Here is a 25,518-nt window from a genome sequence, read left to right as displayed (position 1 = left end):
GAATTCAGGAAGCTGCCATATATAGGACCTATTTTATGAAATTTACTGAAATTCAATTTATGTAAGTAACAACTTTGCCATTTCTTATTTGTACTACAAACGTGCTTGAATATCCCATCCTGAATTAGAACATGCAGAAGGGAGACAACAAAGAAACTTGGCAGTGGTATCAGTCGGCATGACAAGCAGTTGTCTCTGTTGCCTTCATTTGCTCACTGACCATTACAGGCAAGAAACTACCCTTCCACTGCAGTACCTGTTTAAGGAAAGGCAGGTCCTTGCAGGACTTCCGCACACCACTGCCAAGAACCACAACTTTGCAATGAGAGCACCATCGAGGTCTCAATGCTGAGCCTTCTGCATTATTCTGACTGTGATCCTTATAGCCAGCTACACCTAGAAAACAGATAAGTCTGTTAGAAGCTGTATCAGATTAAACCAAATCTATGAGAAGTCACAGTATTCTTCAGTGGTCTGGAGGAGTAGCATCCTCCTGGAAGGAGGCATGGAAGGCAAGCTTTAAACTACATCCTGATGGGGAGATTGTTTAAGCTAGACCAAAACCAGCTGTGTGAACAACAAAGCAAAAATACATTCTTGTATAAGAAATGAATAACTAAACCAACACAGGAATACCTGCTTAAACAACTATGTCAAGTTTTTCAGCATAGGAACAATCCTTCTGAATGATGGATTTAAAATCAGACTGGATAAAAAAACCTAATAATATTGGAAACTATAGGAAGAAATACCTCACGGACAGTGATACAGATAACAATGGAAATCGGAGATGGATCAGACCTATTAAGTTATGGTTAACATCAGGAGCAGGTTCACATGTACTGACGACGTAAGAAGAGAAAAGTATTATTTAGAATAAGAATCAATTATTTAATTCTAGAGCATGAATTTATGAGGCTGAAATGCATTAAAATTTTGGTACTGAAAACTGAAAAGAATTAGTGCCCACTCACCATTGCTGTTTGCAGGAAATGGCACATTAGGTTGCTTCAGCCCGTAAGAGCCAACGATCCTGGCAGGTCCCATGGATCCTGCCTGAGGACCCTGAAGTAGTAAGTGTTGCCTGTACTCCACAGATGGGTTCACTCTGTGACTGTTGGCGGTAGACATGGAGGATGGGACGTCTGGAGCGTTACTAACCTCGTAACTGTTGGGAATTCTGACATGGAGCAGGTTGGAGAATGCCGCTACAACGCTACTGATGTTCTAAAAACAATAATAAAAACATACCCTTTGTTTTCATCAGACAGGCAGTTAAGACAGAGTAATATAAATTATTAGAAGACTGCAACAGCTCCTTTATTGTACTGTGCTGTAATCCCTTCAGATTCACTATATATAAAATGTGTTAACTGCTGTTGTATGTTATATATGTAATACAAGCTTATTTTTTTACCTCAGCAGCTGTGGGATGTAAAGTAATTGCTACAGATATAAGGCCAGATTTAGGACCATTCTGGGATGGTCCAAGCTGAGAGGCAAAAAAGCCAGAACCAGGTAATGCTCCTGAACCGGGTTCTGATTTTATATAGTTCCTTTTGGCTTCTGAACCTGAAAATAAAACAAAATACACCAGGTTAATCCTACATGCACATGAATGCCAATAAAAAAAAAAAAAAAAAAAAGTCGTCTAGTTCTGTTTGCTCTGCTGCAGTCTCACCTTTTCCAGTACTGCTAGGTAGGATGGGAATGATGGGAGATGGTACAGGTTCTGGGTTCTCCTCCTTTACAACCGACAAGTCTGGATACCTACTAATTTCCATTCCCACCACACTTTCAGGAGAGGAAGAAGGAACAAAGCTGTCCGGAGTGTCCCTGTCCTCACAGTGATCTTGAACCCTGGAACAGAACCCAAAAGAGCTGTTTTGGAAACAGTCTAAAAACCTTTGGTAAGACAAAGGTATAAACCATGACAGGGAGCTACAATGAACCTGCTTCTTGCTACCAGTCATGGAACGCAATTATGTGGTAGGCCGTTACTCGCGAGTATCTCATACTCCACTGCACACGGTGGTTTCTTAGGAAAGATACATAAAGAAAAGCAGAGGCACTAACAAAGCCCAGGCTTCATCACAGAACTGTCTGTTCCCCATGCCTCCATCTACCTGTGTAAAAAATTAGTATTTAATATTTAAACTTTCTGGTTTAAGTGTATAGATCATAGATCATCATAGAATGGTTTGGGTTGGAAGGGACCTTAAAGATCATCTAGTTCCAACCCCCCCCTGCCACAGGCAGAGACACCTTCCACTAGACGAGGCTGCTCAAAGCCCCATCCAACCTGGCCCTGAACACTGACAGGGAGGGGGCAGCCACAGCTTCTCTGGCCAGCCTGGGCCAGTGTCTCACCACCCTCACAGCAAAGAATTTCTTCCTAATATCTAATCTAAATCTCCCCTCTTTCAGTTTAAAACCATTCCCCCTCATCCTGTCACTACTTGCCCTTGTAAAAAGCCCCTCTCCAGCCTTCCTGTAGGCCCCTTCAGGTACTGCAAGGCTGCTAGAAGGTCTCTCCGGTCTATCCCCCCTTGTCCACACACAGGCTGCAGTGCTTCAAAGCCACCCAACTTTTGGTTAGGCGAGTGAAAGGGAGGCAAAAGGGAAGATCTGTGTAGGGACCCTCAAGTTCTAGCAAGCATTTCTCACATGGTAACAGAAACTGAGTAGAGCTGGGGAGTCTTCAGGCTGTCTGACACTTGCACAGTACTGCCGTCTGGTACAGCAGTCGTGTACTGTCACGGTACAACAGTACCATGTTGCTCCCTGAAAAAATATGTACATATTTTTCTTCCACTTTTATGAGAGCAAGGTAATGAATACTTAACAATTTAAACAGGATCTAAGGTCCAGCAGTGGCAGAAATCACCTATTTCACTATGCTGCTCTCTGCATGCAGAATGCTAAGAGTTAACTAAGACAAATGATCCTATTACACTCTCTGCACTGTGTGGCCGTGCACCATGGATTTTGTTTCTTCACAGTCTCATCTCCTACTGAAAGATGACAGAAACTGCTCCAAATACGTATTTGAAGATATCAAGGAAAACCTACCTTAACTCCTCCTGATTGTTGTGAGGTGGTGTTGGAAGTGAAGCAGGAACATCCACAGTTTTAGGGCCCTGAGCCATTGCTCTTGCTAATAAATCATCTTGTGGTCTGAAAGGCAACTGGAACTGCTTTGGTCCCAGAGCTTTGGTAACTAAAAACAGAAATGCACAGCACAGTGAGACATCTGCACAGCTCTTCCATTGACATACATTCTGTGTCTCGGGGTATTGGTGGCTCCCCCTGCTACAACCAAGGCATTACAGCAGATGGTAACACCACTCTCAGCCACTTGTAGTTCAAAAAATTGTGACTGTTCATGATTAATCTCTGTATTTACAAAAACCTGTAAAATTTTGAGCAAAAAGGGCTCAAAAGGCTTCTGAGCGTGCTTTCTGCCAGTAGGCGAGGATATTCTTTTGCTTAAAAAAAAAAATCAACAACTTTGTAACAACAAAGGAAAAGGGGTTGGAAAAAAGGATTTTAATCACTGAACAGTCCTTATGGAAAGGCAGTATAAAGTTTTATTTATTAGAAAGAAATTTTAAGTTGACCAAATTACAAGCATCAGAAAATACTGACTACAGATAAAGCCTGCTGGGGATACATTGCAGGGAGACTGCTTTTGAACTCACTCAACTAACTGGTTAGTCATTTGTACTGGACATAAAGATTGATTTTAAGGTTTTCTTTTTCATTCCTGAAGAGTGCTTCAACAAGTTGTTGAAAGGCAAAGGGAAAAGTCTATCATTTGACATTATGCTGGTGTAAAATGAAGCTGGATAATAATGATTACAACCTTGAAGAGTCCAGGCATACTGTTTTTATAAAAGACGACTATAGCAACTGAAAAGCATCCCAGTTATCTATTTTGGAATTTGCTACAAACTTGACTCACTTATTACAGAAACAATATGTATTAGCCTTACCATCATGACCTCCTAACATACCAGCCTTGCCAGCAAGTTCCTCAGTGGTTGCAAAGCCATTGACCAACTTCTGGCACGCCACTGGGGGTGGTGTGGGAGGGAGAGAGGCTGGGGGTGTCGGAGGATTGCTCAGATTGTTCTGCTGCATGAGATTAAAAGAACCGTACATCAGCCATGGAACACAGGGTGAAAACTTGCCTTGTTCTAGTACTAGATAATGTAACACACTCATATTTTTACACCCAGAGGTACCACTTGTAAGAAGCGATAGTTAATGCTCAAGTATGTGACCAAATACATAGAAGTATCTGCTATAAAAGACACGAAGTTTTGCTTTTCTTACATCAATGGTATTATCAGAGAAATAAGTTTACATGAGGAGTATACATTACTGCAAGAAGATAGAGCTAAATTATTTATAGAAAAGCACAAAGAATTCTTTTAGGAATGGTTTGAGAGCCCCAACAAATTCCTACATTTTAAGCAAACGTCTGAACTTAAGATTGAGAGCTGTTCCAGAGTGACTCTCCATCACTAAAAGGGAAGCTACCTCCCATTTAGCACAGGATGAGCTTCCACTGAAGCAGTTACCATGGAGAAGCAAATGCTCTGCAAGTTCACACTCCAGGTTACTTCTCACTAGCTTACTTAACTGCCTGTATTTTAAACAAAAATTAAATGGAACTTCAATATCTGTTCTTGTTGCAGCCATGCTTACAAATTTAGTATTCTTATTAATTTTTGACCACAGTGACTATTTCTGCTAGGTCACATTCTCAGCTTACAGGCCACACAAGGCTGCAGTAAACACCACCGGTTTTTAATAAGTTACTGAAGTTTTTATATTATGGTAGTCAAGCAGCAAATTTGATTCTGTCTGTTCGCTGTCTTGCTGCTCTCCCAGTATTGCCACTCGGATCTCAGAGACTGAGTTTTAAATTCTGTGTGTCATCAACTCGTCAACAAACAGTCTATTTTGTTCAGAGTTCTCAGGTTCTTAGTTAGGGCTTAGTGGACAAATAAGGAAAGTCTATTTCCCATTTAATTCACATTAAGAAATGCTTTAATGCTTTCAATGACTTTGTAAAGTACTGAGAATTCAGCCTTCTCTGCTCCATAAAACTGTAATTACAATTTTCACTATTCAGAAAGGGAATACTTGTAGTTTTTAATTAGTTTACAACAGTTTCTAGAACAGATTTCTACTCTCAGACAGTAAAACAATGACGACTGTTTCAACGCTGCACCATCTATCTAGTCTAGCAACAGAAAATGATTTTCTTCTGGTTTCATACAAGGCAGGAACTCTAACCAGCTAACAGTAATAATGTCATGGACTTCTCTTCCCACAGAGAGCACGCAATGGAAATACAGATTGAAACTGTACCTTGTAAATGAGCTGGGAGTAGTAATCTGAAGCCCCATCAAGAGTAGCACTACCAAAACTTCCTACAAGTCGATTACCACCATTTAGCTGGCCACTGCCGTAGGGAAGAAAGTGTGCAAAGCTCACTCCAATTATTGGTTCCATCAAAGGCAGAAGAGAAAGCTGCTATATTAAAAGAAAAAAAAAGTTAGAAATTAATTAACTATAACATAGAAGCATTGCAGATCTCCAAAATTCAGTAGAAGCGTTTCTAATTTAAAAAAAAAATCAGAATTTGAAAACCGTGCCAAACACAGGCCTCTCTGTTTGTTAAGGAAGGTGGTCCCCTGCCCATTGGAGCTGCAGCTCTGGTTCCCTGGCAGTGCAGCCACAGAGGCTGCCAGAGCTGACAGGAACTCCATGGCTTTGAGATTACCAAGTGCATGCCACGTCAGTAGATCTTCCAAACTGAAATAAAACCAAAACTTTAAATTTCTGAGTTTTGTGGAATTTTTAATTCTCTCTACCTTGTACTCAAAATTCAACTTAATGATCAATTTCATTTCCATGACAAGACGTCCACTCATTCAAGTGGCCTCTTGATGCATCACCCACCATCTGCATACCTACCTGTTTCAACTGGATGAATGTATCAGCGTTAGGGTAAATAGCTTGCTTTTCTTCTTCCTCTTTTTTCCTTTTCTTGGACCGAGGAGCTGCCTTCTCTCCTGTCCTCTGAGTTCGCTTATTTCTCTGTTTCTTGGTTTCAGGTCCTACATCTGTTCTTTGAAGCTGGCTGTTACTACACCCAAATGCACCTTGCATCTGGTTTCCCGTAGTCTGCTGGTATGAAAAAAAGAAAGGGAAGCAGAATTTTTGACATTTTAATGCACAGTTCATTCAAATTTACGGCATGACAGTCTAAAAGAACAGGCACAGTATAATAAATCTCACTGATAACAAACTGTATTTTACGGTTTACTTTGCTGTCTCACTGGCAACTCTAACTGCTGTACTGTCCCTACACACAGAATTATGCCTTATCGTTAACACCACTGACATCTGAAAACATCATTAAAACCCCAGACCAGGAATATTTTCTTTTGAATACCCCCTAAAATAAGGTTACATGTGCATGCGACCTCAGTTAGAGATTTTCACGAGGGCATAACGAAAGGCAGACTTGGGTACAGAAAAAAGGTGTGTAAGTTAATACAATACAAATGTATTTTGAGGTTAGAAACAAAACCAGGATTGTGAAATGCTTTTGGATTGTATCATTTGCTTAACTACTTCCAGTATGAATTTGCAAAGCCATTCTTCACACAAAAGGATAGTTGTGTAAAAGCCATCAGAATAGGACTTGGTAACGCAACAGAGAGTGGCAAGCCAAAAGAAAGTCCAATTTCTTTTTATCAATTATTATTTTAAACAGCTTTCCACAACCTCTGCCACAGGTACTCTCACCACTTTTCCTGTCATATATGTTTTAACCGTGGATCTCTAACACTTACCTCAGTTACTCACTGCTCACAATTAACTTTATCAGTGTCTCTTAATTTTGAATGTGTTTAAATTTTGTTTCAAGGGTGTATTTAGAGTTTAGGCAGTCATAAAACAGAACTGAGTAGAGATTAAAGACTACAATAAAGTGACCAACAAATCTAAGTGCAAAGAAAGCAATTTTCTTTAGGTCTGTTTTTAAGAACCTTAGAAATGATGAAATCATACGCTGCCATTAATGTAAGGAATTAATGCTCCCTTCCATTAAAGTAAAATTAATTAGAGAAATATTCTGTAACACAGAAATCCAGCAATTTTAGGAGATTTAACAATTTCACATTTTTGATAAAAATCCTAGAGCACAGTCTCTACTAAAATTAAAGACAATATGTGATTTTCACAGGCAAAACCTGAGCATGGACTTGGTTCATTCACAGAACACTTCAAATGCTGCAGCTGAAGGGGTGTGAAGCCCAGCCCTATACTGCTGCAAAGGCTCACAGGTCATCCTGTACGTGAGTCAGGTGGAGTCACAGAAGAAAGCGGCATACAGATAGACCGTACACTGTACAGAAACATCCTAGTAGGTAATTAAAGAGTCATACCGTAAAATCTTCCCTTCATCTTGGTATATATTAGGCATTGGCATTTTTTAAGATGATTATCTACAGAAAAAGCTATTTTTTGCTTTTTAATGATTTCTGAATACTATGAAGTCATATTAAAACTTGTTCTGTCTGTAACACAGGTGATTTACTCATGAAGAAAAGGCACGAAGGGAGGTAAAAATTCCTTAAAGCTCTTTATTCCACCCTTGTGCAGGTAGGTTATCTCCCCACCCTTTCCCAAATGCCCGTGGTAAAGGCACGCACTAGCCTTTGCTTGTTGATGACCACCGTATGATGAAACCAGTAAGAGGCTCACCATTCCTTCAGCTGGATTCTGCTTCTCTGTTAACTTGTTATCCCCAGAAGCTTCTTCTTCTGTTCGGCAGCTGTTCTCCGATTTCTGATTTAGAAGAGATGAGGACTTCTTATTTTTAAGCAGGTGTTTCAGCAATTCATTCCCTGACTCCCCTTTCGCTGCTGGAACGCTAGCTGGTTGTGCTGGACTCTGAGCTGAAGAGGCAGGCTGCGATGTGACCTTATCTTCTTCCACCTTAATACTGCTTGGATTTTCTGGTTTAGGCTCAGCTTGAGCCGAGCATTGATCAGTTTCTGCCTTTTCTAGTTTAACCTCTTGAATGCTGGTAGGCGTATCCGCTTTAGCCTTTTCAGTCTCTGTATTTACACTCAGCTGTTTCTGGGGCAGACTGCTGTTAGGGAGCTTATGTTCCAGCTCTGGGGAGGTCTGGCTCTCTCCTGCATTTGATGTTGACGGGCCTGTTAACTCCACTGACTCTTGTTCATCTTGATGACGTGGAAGTTCGTTGGGGGTGTTAACTGTGGGGGTGGAGGTAGAATCAGAAATGGTTGGAGTTGATGGTGCAGTTATATCTGAATGTGGAGTTGATGGGGCTTTTATTGACTCGGCATCATCGTCCTTTTTCTTTTTTCGCATCCTTTTCTTTTTACCTTTCTCTTCTGGGATGATGTCAGAATACAGCTGTATGAGAGACTGGCTTGATCCAGAGAAATTTGTTGCCTGGGGCACGCTAGCGTCCGAACCACTGGGGGCACCACTACCGAGTACTGTAGATGAAGCAGAAGCAAACGGAGGCCTGACTTGGTTCTGCGTAAAGGTAGCCCCAGGGAGATTCCCATGAGTTTGTTTTACATTATGGAAACTAGGGGTTCCACCTGGAACAGCAGATGCATCAGGTCCAAAAGCTGTAGGTCCCACTGGCCTTCGCTCACCACTTTGTATAAAATTTGTGGCAGGAGGCGAGGTCACAGAACCTTGTTGAAGAATTTGCCCCATTTGTTGCTGTTGATGCTGTGGAGACTGCTGAAGAGGTCGTGGAGTTTGTATGAAATCACAAGGTAGGTCAGAATTAAAGAAAGGTATCTGAGATAAGGATGTTCTGTTATTTAATTCAGACCCTATCATACCGTGCTGTTCTAGTTCCATTCTCTGCTGTAAAGCTCTCTGTCGATCTACCTCCTGCATAAGCTGAATGCGTTGCCGTTCCTGTTGCTCTCGTAAGCGCTCCTTTCTTTCCCGCTCTTGAAAACTTTCACTAAAAGGGTTATTGTCCTCAAACTCCACCCTTGGTGGCGGCCCTGACTGTGCAGTTGCATTTGGACCAGGCACGGGAGCTGGTGTACCAGGAGTAATTGGCAACGGTGTCATTGGAGGCTGCATCCTTGCTGGATTCATGGACATATGACTTGCAGGGGCACTTGCAGATTGCCATCCAGATATATTTGGCATTCTGGTTGGGTTGGATTGCCCAGGGATTACCACTGTATGCTGCTGATGCTGGAGCTGTTGTGCCACCATGGGGAAGTTTTGCTGATTCATTGCTGGTGATGTTCCTCCTGGAACCATTGGTGGTTGAGCCTGGACGCCAGGCATTATAGCATGGGGTGCCATTCCACACTGCTGCTGCTGCTGCTGCTGCTTGATCCGATATTCCTCAATTAGCTCTGCGTGCTCTTTCTGCTGCTTTCGGATCTGAAAATTAGAAAAGTCATTATTCATCTCTGACAGGTACTGACTATGTAAGTGGCATAAAACATGTAACTCACCATTGTAATTTCAGTAGACAATGAACTTCAGGCAAAACCAGCATTTCTGCACAGTCTTATTTTCTCTTCCTTTTTAAGGCTAAATAGTCATTATTTCATCAGAAACACTACCCATCCCAAAATTTTAGAAAAAATAACAGTGCCTCAAAGTTCTAATTACGTACCAAGACTGCACTGTGCTAGAGAATATACAAACCTAAACCAAAAGTGATCCTTCTACAGATCTTATCATCTGTGCACAGGATAACAATAGTTGGGGACAGGAAAAAGGAAACAGTGAGGTGGCTGATCTTCACACATCAGTGAAATTTTTTAAAAGACGTAATTGAAAAGTTTGCAGGAAAATAGCAAGGTAGATTCCCATTTATTCACAGGCAGATCCTCAAACATCACACAGCAGATGAAAATGGCAACTGCTGCTTGAAAATTTTAAATTTTAGGATGAAAATAAACTTGACTTGGACACTAAGAGTTAAGCCTAGTACATTATTTTAAGGTGTATTGGGTTTGCATGGCAAGGTTTTGGTAGCGGGGGGGCTACAGGGGTGGCTTCTGTGAGGAGCTGCTAGAAGCTTCCCCCATGTCCGATAGAGCCAATGCCAGACGGACCCTGAGATGGACCCACTGCTGGCCAAGGCCGAGCCCACCAGTGATGGTGGTAGCACCTCTGTGAGAACATATTTAAGAAGGGGAAAGAAACCTGCGCAACTGCAGCTGAAGAGAGGAGTGAGACTATGTAAGAGCAAGAACTCTGCAGACATCAAGGTCAGTGAAGAAGGAGGGGGAGAAGGTGCTCCAGGCATGGAGCAGAGAGTCCTCTGCAGCCCATGGTGAAGACCATGGTGAGGCAGGCTGTGCCCATGCAGCCCATGGAGGTCCACGGTGGAGCAGATATCCCCCCGCAGCCCGGGGAGGACCCCATGCCGGAGCAGGTTTGCTGGCCGGACTCGTGACCCCGTGGGGGACCCACGCTGAAGCAGTCTGTTCCTGAAGGACTGCACCCCGTGGAAGGGACCACGGTGGAGCAGTTTGTGAAGAGCTGCAGCCCGTGGGAAGGACTCACGTTGGAGAAGGTCATGGAGGACTGTCTCCTGTGGGAGGGACCCCACGCTGGAGCAGGGGAGGAGTGTGAGGAGTCCTGCCCCTGAGAAGGAAGGAGCGGCAGAGACAACGTGTGATGAACTGACCAGAATTCCCCATCCCCCTGTGCCGCTGAGGGGGAGGAGGTAGAGAAATTGGGAGTGAAGTTGAGCCCAGGACGAAGGAATGGGTAGGGGAAAGGTGTTTTAAGATTTGGTTTTGTTTCTCATTACCCTACTCTGATTTGATTGGTAATACATTAAACTGATTTCCCCAAGTCGAGTCTGTTTTGCCCATGACTGTAACTGGTGAGTGATCTCTCCCAGCCCTTATCTCAACCCACGAGCCTTTTGTTATATTTTCTCTCCTCTGTCCAGCTGAGGAGGGGAGTGACAGAGCGACTTGGTGGGCACCTGGCATACACCCAGGGTCAACCCACCACATAAGGCAAGCAGAAGTCAATGGAAGGATATGACAGCGTCAACTGGACAAGAAAGAGCATTTCAGAAACACAACAGATACCTAACTACACTGCGCTCTCAAGAAATAAAAGGGCTTGTAATCCACTGGTCAATAATGCAGGCACTACGGAAAATCTCTCTCACTTCTGTTCACTAGATTATGACTTCCACAACTTCCATTTGCTGTTTGTACTGATAGAAAAAGTCCGTCCGTAACATAATTAAAAATGTTTGATAGCACTCTCCTTTATCTGAGGCAAGGGACAAGCCAGAAAGCTCAGGACAAGAGAGAGATTGCAGGAAAAACTCCAGAATGCAGGACAGATGCACCCAAATGGCTATGTACACAGTAATCTCAGGTCCAAGATGTTCTATGAGCTCTGGCTTGGCACTGACACCACCAAATAAACAGTGCCACTGCATAAAGTCACCAACTGAATCGATCTGCACTGCACAGTGCAGTGCTCCAGGACTTCTCGGTGGGTATGCAGCACTAAACCTGTGTTGGCTCTGTATGCCCGTACAATGAGGCATCCAAACCACGACACACGCTCGCGATCTGCAGTGCTGGGTCAGCCACGTGACTGTACTTGGAATGGGCTGAGATCTCAAAGGACCAGCACCAGCTACACCCAGCTGGACCTGAGCTGACCTACACATCAACCTGGCGAATTTAACAGTGTAGGGGAGAACGAGGCAGAGCGTATTAGCACAGGCACTGCGCCACACCAAAGCAGTTGAACTGCCCTGGCCACAGAGACAGCACAGTGTGTCTGCATGGCTGTGTGCCTGAGCTAATAACCCCCTCAGACAAAAACTCGTGTTGCACAAAGTCAGCTCCGGTTTCTCTGCGCCTGTATCCAGGGCCAGCAATTCACAGGGATTTGAGAGCTCTTTTCTCTCTATATACATATAGACTTTGCCCTTTTCAAAACCTAACCAAAGCTTGATTACAGAAAAATTACTTGATCTGATTTGAAAGAGTGGTGAATTGCTTCAAATAGAAGGTCCTTAAAAATACACTTTAATAAAATCCTATTTAAGCTCCTACTAGGTATGTAACAAAGGGCTGTTTAGGAAGCGGATGCCTGGTCTAAATCAGTGGTTGAAGGGGAGTGGAGGGCATTTACCAGCAGTATATGAAACTTAAGTTTAAAAATGAAAAATAAAAGAACCTTAATTATGGGCCACTAAATGAATCTGCCAGCAATGTCATGATTAGCAGCTGTTACTTCAACATAACTCCACCATAAGACCAGACTGATGTACGTATAATAAAGATTGGTTGAAGTGCATTGTTTTTTTTTTGCATTTACTCGTGATTCATTGCGGAAGGGAAAGAAAGAAGAAGGAAGAAACGATGTAGACATAATTTATCTGCTCCATCCCTCTTCCACATAGTGAAAAGACGAGCCAACTAATATTCCACCCAGTGCATACTTTGTCTTGAAGCAACACAGGAGCAAGAGCTCGAGGGTCAGACATCACTTAGGACTTCATTCCAAGCAGCCTGATGCCAATTTTTTCCCCTCTTATTAATAAATGATAATTCTAAAGCACTTTCATGTTCAGCAGGTCTAGTTGATCCTGACAATCATACCAGACAATTTATAAACAATGTCTTAAGGAACACACCATTCAGTACCGTTGGCTGAAGTACAGATTTATCAAAGCTATCACAGGTTTAACTTTAATCTCCCTATAATCAGAGTTACAAGATGTAGCAAGTGAAATTCCAGCTGAATATAAAGAAAGAAAAAGAAAAAAAAACAGTGAAAGTGGTTACACACTGGAACAGGGGCCTATGGAGGCTGGGAAATCTCTGCCCTTGTAGACTTACAAAACTTGACTGACAAGGTGCTGAGCAACCTGATTTAACTGTGAAGCTAGTTCTGCTTTGATCAGTAGACTAGATGATCTCCAGATATCCCTTTGACCTATATTATTCCACGATACAACAGGTAACACGCACTGATGATCAGCATCTAGGAACTAGACAGATCATAAAACTAGACTAACACTGAGATATAATTAGAAGAGATTTTCAAACAGTAACATTTAACTGGCATATAACCAAGAGGTTCCGTTACATAAAGACACCTGAAAAAAGACTGAGTTAAGAGGTTCATTCAAGACTAAAATAAAGCCCTGCACGCTAAGACCTTCCTCTGAATCTTTCATTTATGCTTTTCATGGTGTCAGGAACTCTGTTGCAAGTCCTTTTGCCAAGCAATTTCCCCTCTTCCCAAAGTACTAAACCAGATTTTGTCATGATGTTTGCCATAGCATATTCTCCTACAACTCCAGTGTCACTGGCAATCCAGAATAATGCTGTAACACACACAAAATAGGATAGGGAGTGGCTCCCTTTAAACAAGCTCCACTGTACGTAAACATTTCAACTCGCCTTTTAGAAGATTTAAAGGAAAGAGTCATACCAGTATGACAGCTTAGTGTTAAGATGATCAGTTTGGATTCCAGACAATTACCTGTTCCAGCTGTTTTTGGACCATACTTTGCTGCTCAGTAACATGTTTAAGCTGTTCTGCATCTTCTTCTGGGAACTCACGGCCAGCTTTCTTGGCTGTACGTTGTTTTGCTGACAGCGCCTTTTTTGATTTTCTGTGTGCTCCAATTTGCTCCTCAAGGTACTTCTGTTGCATTTGAAGAAGTTGTTGTGTTTCTTGCAGCCATTCCTCATATTGCTTTCTTTGTGAATCATCTAGAGAGAAAGGAGATTAAGTATGATATGATGTCATCCTGCGGGTGAGCTCTCATCCTGCTTTTTAGAGATGAAGTTTAACAATCAGGTTCCTCCCTTATTGTAAGAAACCATTGGTCAAGTTCAGCCAAATTTGAAAGAGAATTTGATATCTCAAGAGATATTAAGCTCTTGGAGTGATCTGAGTAAATAAAACAGATCCAAATTACTGCATTTATTGAGAGAAAGCAGTTTTAACATAGTCCCTTATTTTCAAGAGACACCAGCCCACCGTCTAGCCAGTAAATGTGCACTTTTTGCCAGTGAGCAAACGTAGCTTTGAAAGCAGCTACAGAACCTGGCGGTACCCTGCTCTGCCACGGAACCAGGGACATGGAAGACCTCTGGAAGTAATCAGGTAGAGGGAAAGAGATTAGGGAGTACGGACACAAATTTACAGGAAACAGGGTCTTGTACATATAAAATCTATTTTTATTACGACTTCTAAGAAAAAAAATAAAATTATAAACATCCATCAAATATTCATGAAATGAAAGAAAGATATTGTCTTTGTAAAAATAACTTTCTGTCACTCCACCGCACAGGACCTTCAGCACTGGTGCCTTTTCCTCCCCACAAACAAATGCACTCTCAGACTGTAACTGAGACATTACTCTTTTTACAATGAGAAATGCTCATCTGCTACGAGCAGTCCATTGCTCTCAGATGTTTTTCTCGAGGCAAAACAATCATGTCTGATAACACTTGATCTGCACTAAGCCCAGAAGGCAAGAGAGAAGGTTTGGTGATGGTATCATTTGTCTCCTGACTGCACTGTAGCAACGAGCTGGGTAACCAGGAATATGGCATGGATCTTCCTTGTAAACGAAGTTTAATAAAGATACCTACACGACAGTATGATTTCAATGTAACCGTGTCCTCTTTGTGCTCCAGTCCCTACCACCTTCTACTTTAAGAGTCACTGCGGTAGTGACAACCATCGACTCTAATGGCTCAACTAAATCAATTCACAGAGCTAGCTACAGTCTTGAGGGCCCCATTCTTTCAACGATAAATGCTGTGAAACTAATCACATAACCTCAAGGGACAACTGAGTGGAAACGATGGAGAGTAACTGCAGATGGGAGCGTTGTGAACACGCAAATGAAAGTACTGAAATATTAACAAGTTCCAGGTAAGAATAACTACTACTGAAATGAGAAACAGATTTTCTCAAGCGCTCAGAACCACCACCCCCCCAACCAGAGGGAGGCCACCGCTGAGTGCCATGTCAAACCTCACCAGAAATTAATGCAGATAATATTGAAAAAGCTCCTTATTGCATACTCAGTGCTGCTACTCCAGTTTCTGGAAAAGGTAAAGGCGTTTACTTCTGTTTCTTATTCATAAATACCAAGTCAAGTTTTTGCAGTGATAGAAACACTTTCTTACATGTGGTCTTCCTCCCCCAACATACGCTCAGTTTTAAGTTCTGCTAATAAATCTTTCTCATCATAGAGACTAGGATTTAGAATTGATCTAAGGCAACCAGAAACAAGGAACGCAAAACAATAGTGCTATATACTTCTGCTTTCAACAATTGTGGTTCCCAGCCAGTCTTACTTAACTAATGCCTGGAAAGCTTTTATTGGTATTTGTTAAACTGAGAATGATGCTGCACAAAACTCTTCACTTCTGAAATAAAAAAACCCCCATCAATACAGACTGTTGTTCTCACTGAGCTCAGAATATTACAACACAACCAAAGACCAGCTTTTTGCCATAGCAGTCTGTCAGTTAATAGATTACTATTCTCACACAAATTCAAATAATGCTGATTTTCTGTTTCTTCTGTTTCCTCATGGTGTTTCTTTGAGGACAGCTTCTAGAAAAAATGCTAATAGCATTTACCATGCACCTCTTTATTTGTTGGTATCGTAATGATGAAATGACTCAATTTTAAAAGGATGAATTTTTGAGAGACAGGATCCATTTATGGGTATTTTATTTTAAAGAAAACAGAACTATAGAATGAGAAATCAACATACAATAAATTATTAAGTGTGTACTTACTGACAAAACCAGGACCAAAATTGGGAGGATTAGGTCTAGAAATCTGAGGTGTCAAACTTCCGTCCTAGAAATTTCAGTAAAACATATGGACAAGGATATTAAATCATGATTCAATTAAAAAAAAAAATAAAAATAGTTATCATTATTAAACACTTCTGTTTAAACCCCATATCAAGTCGTATTACCTGTGTAATTGCCTGCTGCATGTGATTTTGGCCTTCACTGGTCTGAGTCCCTGGCACTGGCTGACCCATAAAGGGAAACCTATTGACATATATACAGAAAGTGAAATTATAACTTTTAAAACTGGTGGGTATTTTAGGGTGGAGACAACCTTTTGTATTACACTGAACTTACACAAAGCATCCAAATATTTTATAGACCTTTGCTTGAACTTCTATACCAATATTTTCCAGCATCTGGAGAATATTAATTCTCATTTGATGCTACAACGCTTTGCCCTTGGTTGAAGCTATTGCATTTTACACTTTTCAGAGAGCTGAAGTAAACATAACGTACTGTGCTAAAACAGTGAAAACATACACACAAAAAAATCTGTATTTGTATTTTAATATATTATGATACAAAAAAAAAAAGATTTAATGGATTTAGATACCATGGTCACCAGCACAGTCAACTAGAGTTAGGAAAATGTGTACCCCTCTGGAAGCCATGTACTATCATATAACACTGAAGTATGTGCTAGGACGGAGAAAACACACTGTTTCAAGGGCCACATAAAAAGCAAAGGCACAGATCCTTTCTGGCCCAGACTCCCCACCTATGGTAAAGGCAGTCATGGTGTAGTCTGCAGAGTTCATAGCTCTTTTTGTCCTCAGAACAGATTTAAAGAGAGGATGAAAATTCCATTACTTGGGCTAAACCTTAATTATACTTAGTATTAAATGATATGGTGCCACATGAAGTTTAACTGTTACACAGCCATCAGCAGTTTTCAAACACAATACATGGGAGATGGGTCATTACATAATTAGTAAGTGGGAAAACAAGAAAAGCATCAACAGTGAAGCCATGTTGACCACGTTGACCAATGACATTACAAGTGGAACACAAGTCTGATGCGTTTTAATACTTTTTATAGTTTCTACTGCCACACTGGTTTTATTCTTAGAAGATAATCTTGTATTAGCACGGACTATGAACTACATGACAAGAAGATCTTTTTCCATTTTTAAATTTTTTCATTTCCTGTGCACAGTTTCCCCTAGCTCTATCATTTCCCTTTACATTTTGTAGCACTAAAGAATGGTATCACACGTTGCCTACCTGTTCATAACCATCGGTGGCATCCCCATGTTACTCTGCGCCATGACTTTATTGATCCCTTTAAGAGCTACCATTTTTGCTTTCATTATGGGATCAGTAATTGCATCAAAGTCTATAAAAGAAAAACAGTAAAAGTGAATTACATAGCTGCACATTACAAGTTATTAACTGGAACTGACTTGTTTAGATCTAGTTCATACATTAATCACCAGTAAAACAACATAATTGCATTACTATTTCACATTACTTGTCCTCTCCACTTTGAAATTCATAGCTAATATGTTTCATATGTCCTCAAAGGAAAGTAACTCCAGCAGCAACTGTTCTTGTTTTCAGCCACGACACACAAAGAAAAGCAGGTCAGTCTCAGAAGGGCTCTAAACCAAATTTGGCCTACGACCCAAGAGGTTAATAAATGCTCTTTACAGGTTTAAGAATCAGGAAGACGAGTTGTTTGTGTGAGTTCAGTTGGCAAAACTGACACACCACCACTAACGTACTAAGAAAACGGATTAGGCGCTCTGTAATTACCAGTAGCCCTACAGGCAGAAAGGCACACGCCCCATACAGCATCCGAAAAGACCATCAGCATGGTGAACTCTGCCTTTTTGCTGTCTCTCCCGTTAGGTGCCTCACACAGAGCAGGGTAAATGAGAGTACAGAACGGCTGAGGTTGGAAGGGACCTCTGGAGATCATCTTGGACACCTGTGGTGGCTACAGCGTGTTCTAGCCACACTACAAATACAGAACTCGGCCTTAGGGCGTAGGTAAAATTTGTCTTTTGCACAAACAGCCTTGATGGCCAGTGTAGTTACAGCTAACACATTTCTCAAAATTTCCTATTTCATCCATAACAATTAAATGACAGTGATGGTCTTGATCTGAATGCTCAAACTGCTACGTTACATTAAACAGGAAATGACAGTTTATTTTAAACGCTTTTAGTACGTGCAGAATTATTTGTGGTGTTTCTGGGCCTTGCCAAGATTGTGAGTTAGTCATACAGTTTTCGATGATTCCTTTCCTTGAGACACACTAAACACTGCAAAAAAATGTAATAAACCAACCATAAACAGAAAATGGATAGATCAAATATCAAAAGGTCAGCTATTGCGATCATTTGATTTATTTACAAAGCATGCATTTACTCCATACCATGTATGAGAACCTAAACTATAAAGAGAATATATGACAGAGCTGATGTCACAAAAATTATCAGTAACACACAGTTACCCTTATCCTGGTAATGTCAAGAGCAGCCTTGCCATGGAGTTCAGAATTCCACCTACATGCTCAATTTCTATACTCCCATTGTACCAACTAGGCAAGTTGTTTGTTGTTATGCCACCTTCAAGCTCCACACATCTACCTGCTTCTTTCAGTGCTACATATTATTTAACTACTTATTGTTGTATTTTTGAAAAACGAACCAGAACACAGACAAACAGATCACCCACATACCAATATTGGGGAAAAATGGCTCCGACCGTTGGCGAATCATGGCTTGCATCTGTCGCTGCTGCTGCTGCTCCTGTCTTTCCTGATCCAGAAGGTCCTGCAGAAGAAGTGGCTGTTCCTCCAGCAGAAGTGGTCTCTCTCGATTTTGTTGTTGAGCTAATGGTTGAGGGAGCATTATCTGTTGGGGACCAGATATGCCACTAGGACCAGGACGGTTTGTTACAGCCACAGTTTGATTAGATGTCTGTCCCGTTCCAAAGTTATGATTAGATGACTGACCCTGAACAAATCCCGGATTTGGTGACCCTTGAGAAAAATTATGGTTCATTCGTGGAACCATGGTCAAATTTGAATTTAAAGTGTTTTCCAAGATCTGTCCACCAGGTGTCATTAGTGTTTGTGGAATACCTGATGCATGGTTCATTTGTGGTGTTGGCAAAGATTGAGATGGAGATCCTATAGTCCTTGCTTCAGCATTATCTGAGCTTTCGTTAGCTAGCAAACTTGAGAGGACTGGTGTGGACCCAGAAATACTGCAGGAACTTACTGCTCCTTGAACAGGTAGTGAAGCAGATCCCTGAGCATCCGGACTAGGCACAGTTGTTTCTTGACTAGGAACAGCAGTAGTTTTGTCAGGGAATTCTGGGTTAGCAGGCTGCGCAGGAGCCTTTTCTCCATCCTTTAACTCCACTTCAGCAGCCTGTTGAGTACTTGTGGATTCAGCATTTGCATCACTTTTTTCATTTTCATTCTTCTTTTCCTCCTGAGTGTTTGGGGAAAGTACTTCTGTTTTAATTTCATTTTCTGTAGCAGATTTCTTCTGTGGAGACTGGGTCTCAGGGGAGGAAACTGTTCTATCACCTTGTTCTGCCTGTTTTGGTTCTTCTGTCTTGCCCTGGATATCTAGTTTGTCATCAATGGGGACACTAAGATCTAGTTCTTCATTAAACATTCCTTTCTTATCACCCACATCAAGATCTGGGTCTGTGTATGCAATTATATCAAATTCCCCAGATCTTAGAAGATCATCAAGATGAGGATCATTGGTTTCCAAATTATCTAAAGTGTCCAGTTCATCTCCTTTCCCATCCTCTGTGTCTAGATTTAAATTTTCCAGATCCTCATCATCTAAATCCTTGACTTCAACCCCGTCAAGGTCTTTCACATCCAAATCTTTTACAGCAGGATCATCAGGATCAAGCTTTTCTTCTAGACCATCACTTGGTTGGTTGGGAATCTGTAAATTTGCAGATTCATCACTTGGTGCAGATGTAGACAAAGATGGTCCTGGGAATGCATCAGCAACCGGAGGATGACTTAGAGAACGTATTACAAGTGCAGGTGGGTTGTCAGGATTAATTTGATCCTGCTGGGATTGTGACATATGCTCCAAACTTGTAGACATCTGCAACTGGTTAGGTAAACCTTGAGAATTATGTCTCAGTGGTTCTGCCTGTCTTGGGCCTGGAAACTCCTGCCTGGGTATAAACCCTGCATGTCGTTGATGTTGTGCTGCTGCATCCATAACATTTGCAGCAGAAGGATTAAAAGGCAACCTTGGCCTCCCATCAGGAGCTCTGTGACGTAACTCGATAAACGCCTGACCCAATATATTGTGCTGCTGAACTGGAATTCCCTGTGGAGGAAAATGTTGAGCGATCCCAGATGTATTATTTATTTGCGGATTGCTCACTGGCCGAGGCATATCAATAGACAGAGATCTTCTCAGCTGTGGTGGAACTCCAGGGCGTTGCATTGGCTGCTGAGGACCGAGGAAACGTTCTTGGCCTGATGGTGGACCATGGCCACCTCCTGGAAACCCATATCTAAAATAAAGTATGGAAGACTAAATAATCTTTCTTCTCAGGACTGCCTAGTCTGGCGTATTTGACTAAATAACTATTCACCAAAATGCTTTACATGATGTATTCATTAAGATATTTAAATAAATATTTTGACTAATTATGCTTACATTTAAATGAGCTTTATGACTACAATAAAATAATTGCTTTAATTATGTTTAATAAACAACGTGTTTTCAATTCCAATAATAATAATGGATAGAAAATTCTGACAGTAAGAACTACCTTAGTAAATAAAATACATGCTAATGCAACTCAGCATAAAGAAGAATATTGCGTGGATTTAGAAATTACTGAAATAAATCCCAAATATTGAAAATAATAATTCCTGAGATGATAGAAGTATGTCAATACTGGTATTCATTTTACATCATAGCATTCACTATAAAAACGGCACAGACAGAAGTTAACGTTTGATTACATCTTCATTATAAATGAAAACAAGAATATTACATCTATTCATTATTACGACATCAAAGCTAAAGTCCGACCTTTCACTTTTTTAAAAAAAAAGAAATGCCCCAAAACCATGGGCGACAGGATTTTTCAGGTCATGTAACTTTCACAAGTCTTGCAGTTTCTCCATTTTTATCTCCAATTTAATTCCCAATATAAGTCAGGGTAAAACAGTGTTAGTGTAAAATACACATTCTAACATTACAGATGCTTACAGGAAAACTCACTGTACATACTGACTTCAGGAACATTAACATTTACTGTAGACAACACAGATCATTTTTCATCACAAAACCCCCCTTTATCTAACAATTTCTGTAAATTTACAACTACCGCTGTAATATCCTGGTTTTAAGAGAACAAGGAGCTTACCTAAGACCATGAGGTCTCATCCCCATGGCATTCATATCGCCTGGAAACTGGGGTCTATTGAACTGCCCATCAGCAGGAAATGGTCCACGTTGGTCTTTTGGGTACACGGTGAACCTTGGCCCACCTGGAGGGACAACAGAGGACCTAATATTCCCAGGATACGGAGGAGGAGGGCGGTTAAAAATCTGATTTAAGTTGTCTTGCTGCCAATGCTGAAGAGGAGTCGCATGGCTAGGAGCTGCTGCTTCCTGCAACGCTTTTTCCTGCCGAACCGCATTCTTCTTCTGCTGCTGTTGCTGTAGAATAATTTCACGTAATTTCTGGCGCTGTTTAAAAGAAAAAAAAAATCATTTGTGCTTGACATGGCAATTGACATATTTTGAAGTGTTACACTCCACGAGGTTAAGCCTTTTGGAGGAAAGAAATTCTTCAATTGCTACAGAAAAATACTATAAACTACCATAATCACCTCAGAAATTAGACGAGGGATCAAATGGAGCAAGATGCTGGTAACGCAACTTAATCCCCAGACCTCTTGTTAAAGTGTAGAATGTGAACCCATTTTACCAATTAACACATAAACAACTCTCTTTTCCTTTTTCTATTCCAATAACGCAGGCCCTATTACCACAAGAAAAAGTGCATTCTGAGGGAGAAAGGTGCCTAGAGGTCCACTAAAGAAAATTCAGCAAGAGGATTACACCAAAGCTGCAGAATTAACTCTGACTCTGTAGGATGAATACTACCAATTTTGCCACTGAATCCACTTCCCATCGCTCCTTCCAAACAAAAGACTGAGCAGCTTTCCACAAGTTCAATGTAATTCTGTGTCTCAGTAAGAACTGTTTGCCAAACATTCATTGACAAAAGCCTAAGGCAAATGTGCCTCCAGAACAGCAATGACCAGTGGCAGCACTCTCCTCAACACGTCAGCCAATGGAAAAGTTAGATGTCTAGTCTGAGATCTTTGCCTATGCTCCCTTTTTTAGTCAGTCAATAAGTCACTGAAATCAGTTCTACATCTCATCTATTCCAGGATAGAATTAATTGACCTTTCAAGGTGTTTTTTTTCCTCATACTGCAGATAAAAGAGCTATCACAGGCCAATCACCTACACCTTCAATGGCTTCAAAGATGCTCTTTGCTTCCTTTTCGAATCTTGTCCAAACTCCTTAAAAATTACTGATGTTTCTATATTCTATATATTGTGGTTCTATCCAGGAGAACCAAATTAACATACTAAGTGAATGAAAGTAATTCTACATTATATAGCTATGTTTAATGCCAAGAAACTTCAAATATTAACAAGAATGGAGAAAATTCTTCTACTTAGAAAATTTTAATACCATCAGTATTAAACATTATTCTCACCTGTCTTAACTTCTCAGTATCTGCTTGAGACATATTCATGGTATTCTGTGTATCTGTTACTCCTGTAGTGGGTGCTGGGCCAGGAACTTGTGAAACTTTGGGAAATTGTTGTCCTTGAGAACTCATCGGAGAATTTGCAGATGCACTGAAGTTGCCCTCAGATCCAGGCCGTGGCTGTTCAGCAGTGTCATGGGCCAGCTGACCAGTTCCAAAGGATTCTGGCTGAGGTCTTGGAGTCATTGGTGGTTGATCATATGGGTCACGTGCTGGAGCAGCTGGGCCATGGCTAAATGAATCTGTTATTGTGGGTCCTGCAGGTCTGGGAGTTTGAGAACATGGATCTGATGGCCTGACAAAGGTGCCCTGCAACCTGTTCTGTGGTGTCTGCAGGAAAGGATCTCTACTTGGTATTAGTCCTGGTCTTGTCATTGCAGGTCTGTTAAAACTCTCTGGAATCCCTGGCCTTGGAGTTGCTGGTTGCTGAGAGTAAGGATCATTGAGAACTGGCCTTGGTGTTCCAGGAGGTTGGGCGTATGGATCAGAATGTCTCTGATTTGCTGGGGACTGAGAGAACAAATCCGTGGGCGGAGCAGGTCTTGGTGTTGCTGGTTGCTGCATATACGGATCAACTGTGGTGGGACGAGGAGTTCCTGGAGGTTGGGCATAAGGATCAGCCACTGGCCGAGGAGTACCTGGAGGCTGGGAGTAAGGGTCCTGAGAAGCTGGCCTTGAAATGGGTCCAGACTGAGGGAAAGAATCACTCTGTTGTCGCACTATCCGGGGTGGATGGGTAAAAGTCTCCTTTATTGCAGGATGGGGAGTAAGGGGAGGCTGGCTATATGGATCATTAGGCTGACTGTGGGAAAAGCTATCCACTGGCCTTGGTGTCAAAGGGGGCCTCTCATATGGATCGACAGCAACACGCCTTGGTGTAGTTGGCATTGATCCATAAGAATCTTGTGGGGACTGAGGTGGGCGCATAGGAGTTTTAAAAGGTCCAGGGCTACCATCAGCAGGAGAAGGAGTAGGAGTCAACGGTGGCCGTGCATACGCATCAGCAGAAGTTACTCTCTGTCTCTGAAATGTATCCGTTCTAGGTGCTGGCTTAGTAAATGGATCACTGCTTCCAGCTGTTAAAGGAACCTTCCCTGACTGTTCCATAACTACGGGCGATCTTGGGACCCCCAATGGTTTGGAGAACTGCTCTGATGCCATGACAGGCCTGGGTGTGTCTGGTGGCTTTGCATAGGGATCACTGCTACCTGGAGATGAAGAACATGAATCCCTGACTGGTGAAGGCTTGCTTCCTGATGGTTCAGTTACCTGGATGGGCCTAGATATGGATGACTGTGGTGCACAGGTATCTAATGGTGCAATGGTACTTCTTCTAACAAAATTTTGGTTAATGGGTGCTGGTCTAGGTGTTCCCACCATTTTAGCATATGGATCCATTGGAGAAGGAGGCCTTGTGTTTGTGGAACCTGGAGAAAACATCTGTTGTGATGATGTCTGAGGAGTCTGAGACTGAGACAGTGAATCATGTACTGGGATTCGGGTCGGAGTAGGGGGTGGGGCTTGTGGTTTTAGGAACACATCATCTGAGGATGCTGATGTAGGCGTAGCAGGTAGCTGCTGCTTGGTAAATAGATCCTTATGGAATGTCTGTTGTGCAGGAGACATACTTCCATTGCCAGTCTGTGGTGTTAAGGGGCTCTGGATCCCGCTGCTAGGTGTGTCTGAGCCAGACTGGTTCAGAAGCTGTTGTGAACCAAACTGCTGCTGCTGCTGTTGCTGCTGCTGTTGCTGCTGCTCATTTTTCACTTGTTCCAGCTTCTGCGTGGCTTCTATTTTGGCCTGCTGCTTACTTTTTTGCCGCATTTGCTGTTTTAAAATTATGAGGAAAAAGGTTACACATGTAAGTCCAGGGTATACAAAAATCTTTCTGATGACTGATTCTATAATTAACACTTTAGGACAGATCGAAGATCTATTATAAATAATGGTAAATTGCAGATTATAAATGCAATGGGAGCAGAGGGTCTAGCTATTTGTGAAGTTCAATTATGTTGACCTGCACCTTGATTGCCTAGGAAGAAGCATTTCCCAGGTTGCCTAAAGAGCAGCACTCCTTTCCAACCCTACACTCTGAAGGCGAAAGGTTACTGACAGATACAACACCGACGTGAGGCAAATGGGCTCCGAGAGACAACCAGCCCAATTCGAAGCAGTAGTCTGCAGGACAAGCTTACTGCAATATAGGGTATATAACAACAAACTACTGCACTAGCAGCCATACAGAGAAAGAATAAGCTATTTCCATAATAAGTAGGATTTAAGAGTCAAAGTTTTAAAACAAAGTTTTCTAACATTTAAAAGCAGCTTCTCTTCTGATAGCATCTGTTTTATTCCTACACAGAATAGCTGACATTATATTCTTTTACAAAGAAAGATTAAAATTGATTTTATTACAACAGATTCCAACAATACAATAAAAAGCTGGAAGAAAAATAACAAAACACCCTAAATGCAACACACCTGTCTGAATTTCCATTCCTGCTCGTGTTCCGATTCCCTCTGTTTTAATGGATCTTTAAAGAGGTCGGAGTCGATGCGTGAGCTAGGATCAATGCTATCCTGTTGCTGCTGCCTTTTCATCGAGTCATTTGACATCTGTACTTTATTGATGCGCAAAGCAGCTCTATTATCTCTGGCTTTTTGCTGGGAAAAAGATTAAAAAAAAAGGTAGTTAGCCTTGTTTTCTTCTGCTAAGTGTGAACACTGCATCTGTTATTCTTACAAAATCTACCACCAAATTATTTGTACAGTCTGTTTTAATCACATG

The 25,518-nt window shown here is 41.6% G+C and overlaps 1 protein-coding gene across 12 annotated transcripts in view; it reads right to left on the bottom strand.

Moving 5' to 3' along the window:
• Window positions 1–25,518, bottom strand: part of KMT2C (lysine methyltransferase 2C) — a 208,580-nt gene that overhangs the window by 10,116 nt on the left and 172,946 nt on the right. For 9 of the 12 annotated variants that reach the window (XM_068404544.1, XM_068404546.1, XM_068404547.1 and 6 more), the window contains 17 exons: window positions 25,212–25,394; window positions 22,677–24,557; window positions 21,306–21,631; window positions 18,619–20,441; window positions 17,157–17,268; window positions 16,055–16,133; window positions 15,870–15,933; window positions 13,585–13,817; window positions 7,789–9,480; window positions 5,992–6,204; window positions 5,383–5,547; window positions 3,996–4,137; window positions 3,073–3,220; window positions 1,682–1,860; window positions 1,418–1,572; window positions 975–1,227; window positions 257–396 (listed from right to left, as the gene is read on the bottom strand). In XM_068404544.1, coding sequence (XP_068260645.1) covers window positions 257–396; window positions 975–1,227; window positions 1,418–1,572; window positions 1,682–1,860; window positions 3,073–3,220; window positions 3,996–4,137; window positions 5,383–5,547; window positions 5,992–6,204; window positions 7,789–9,480; window positions 13,585–13,817; window positions 15,870–15,933; window positions 16,055–16,133; window positions 17,157–17,268; window positions 18,619–20,441; window positions 21,306–21,631; window positions 22,677–24,557; window positions 25,212–25,394 — 7,788 coding nt within the window. The remainder of the gene's footprint in view (window positions 1–256; window positions 397–974; window positions 1,228–1,417; window positions 1,573–1,681; window positions 1,861–3,072; window positions 3,221–3,995; window positions 4,138–5,382; window positions 5,548–5,991; window positions 6,205–7,788; window positions 9,481–13,584; window positions 13,818–15,869; window positions 15,934–16,054; window positions 16,134–17,156; window positions 17,269–18,618; window positions 20,442–21,305; window positions 21,632–22,676; window positions 24,558–25,211; window positions 25,395–25,518) is intronic. The other 3 variants (XM_068404545.1, XM_068404540.1, XM_068404541.1) reach the window with 3 other exon arrangements.

This window comes from Nyctibius grandis, chromosome 7 (assembly GCF_013368605.1).
Source record: "Nyctibius grandis isolate bNycGra1 chromosome 7, bNycGra1.pri, whole genome shotgun sequence".
In the NCBI taxonomy this organism is placed as follows: Eukaryota; Metazoa; Chordata; class Aves; order Nyctibiiformes; family Nyctibiidae; genus Nyctibius; species Nyctibius grandis.
This window is presented reverse-complemented; position numbering and strand designations above follow the sequence as displayed.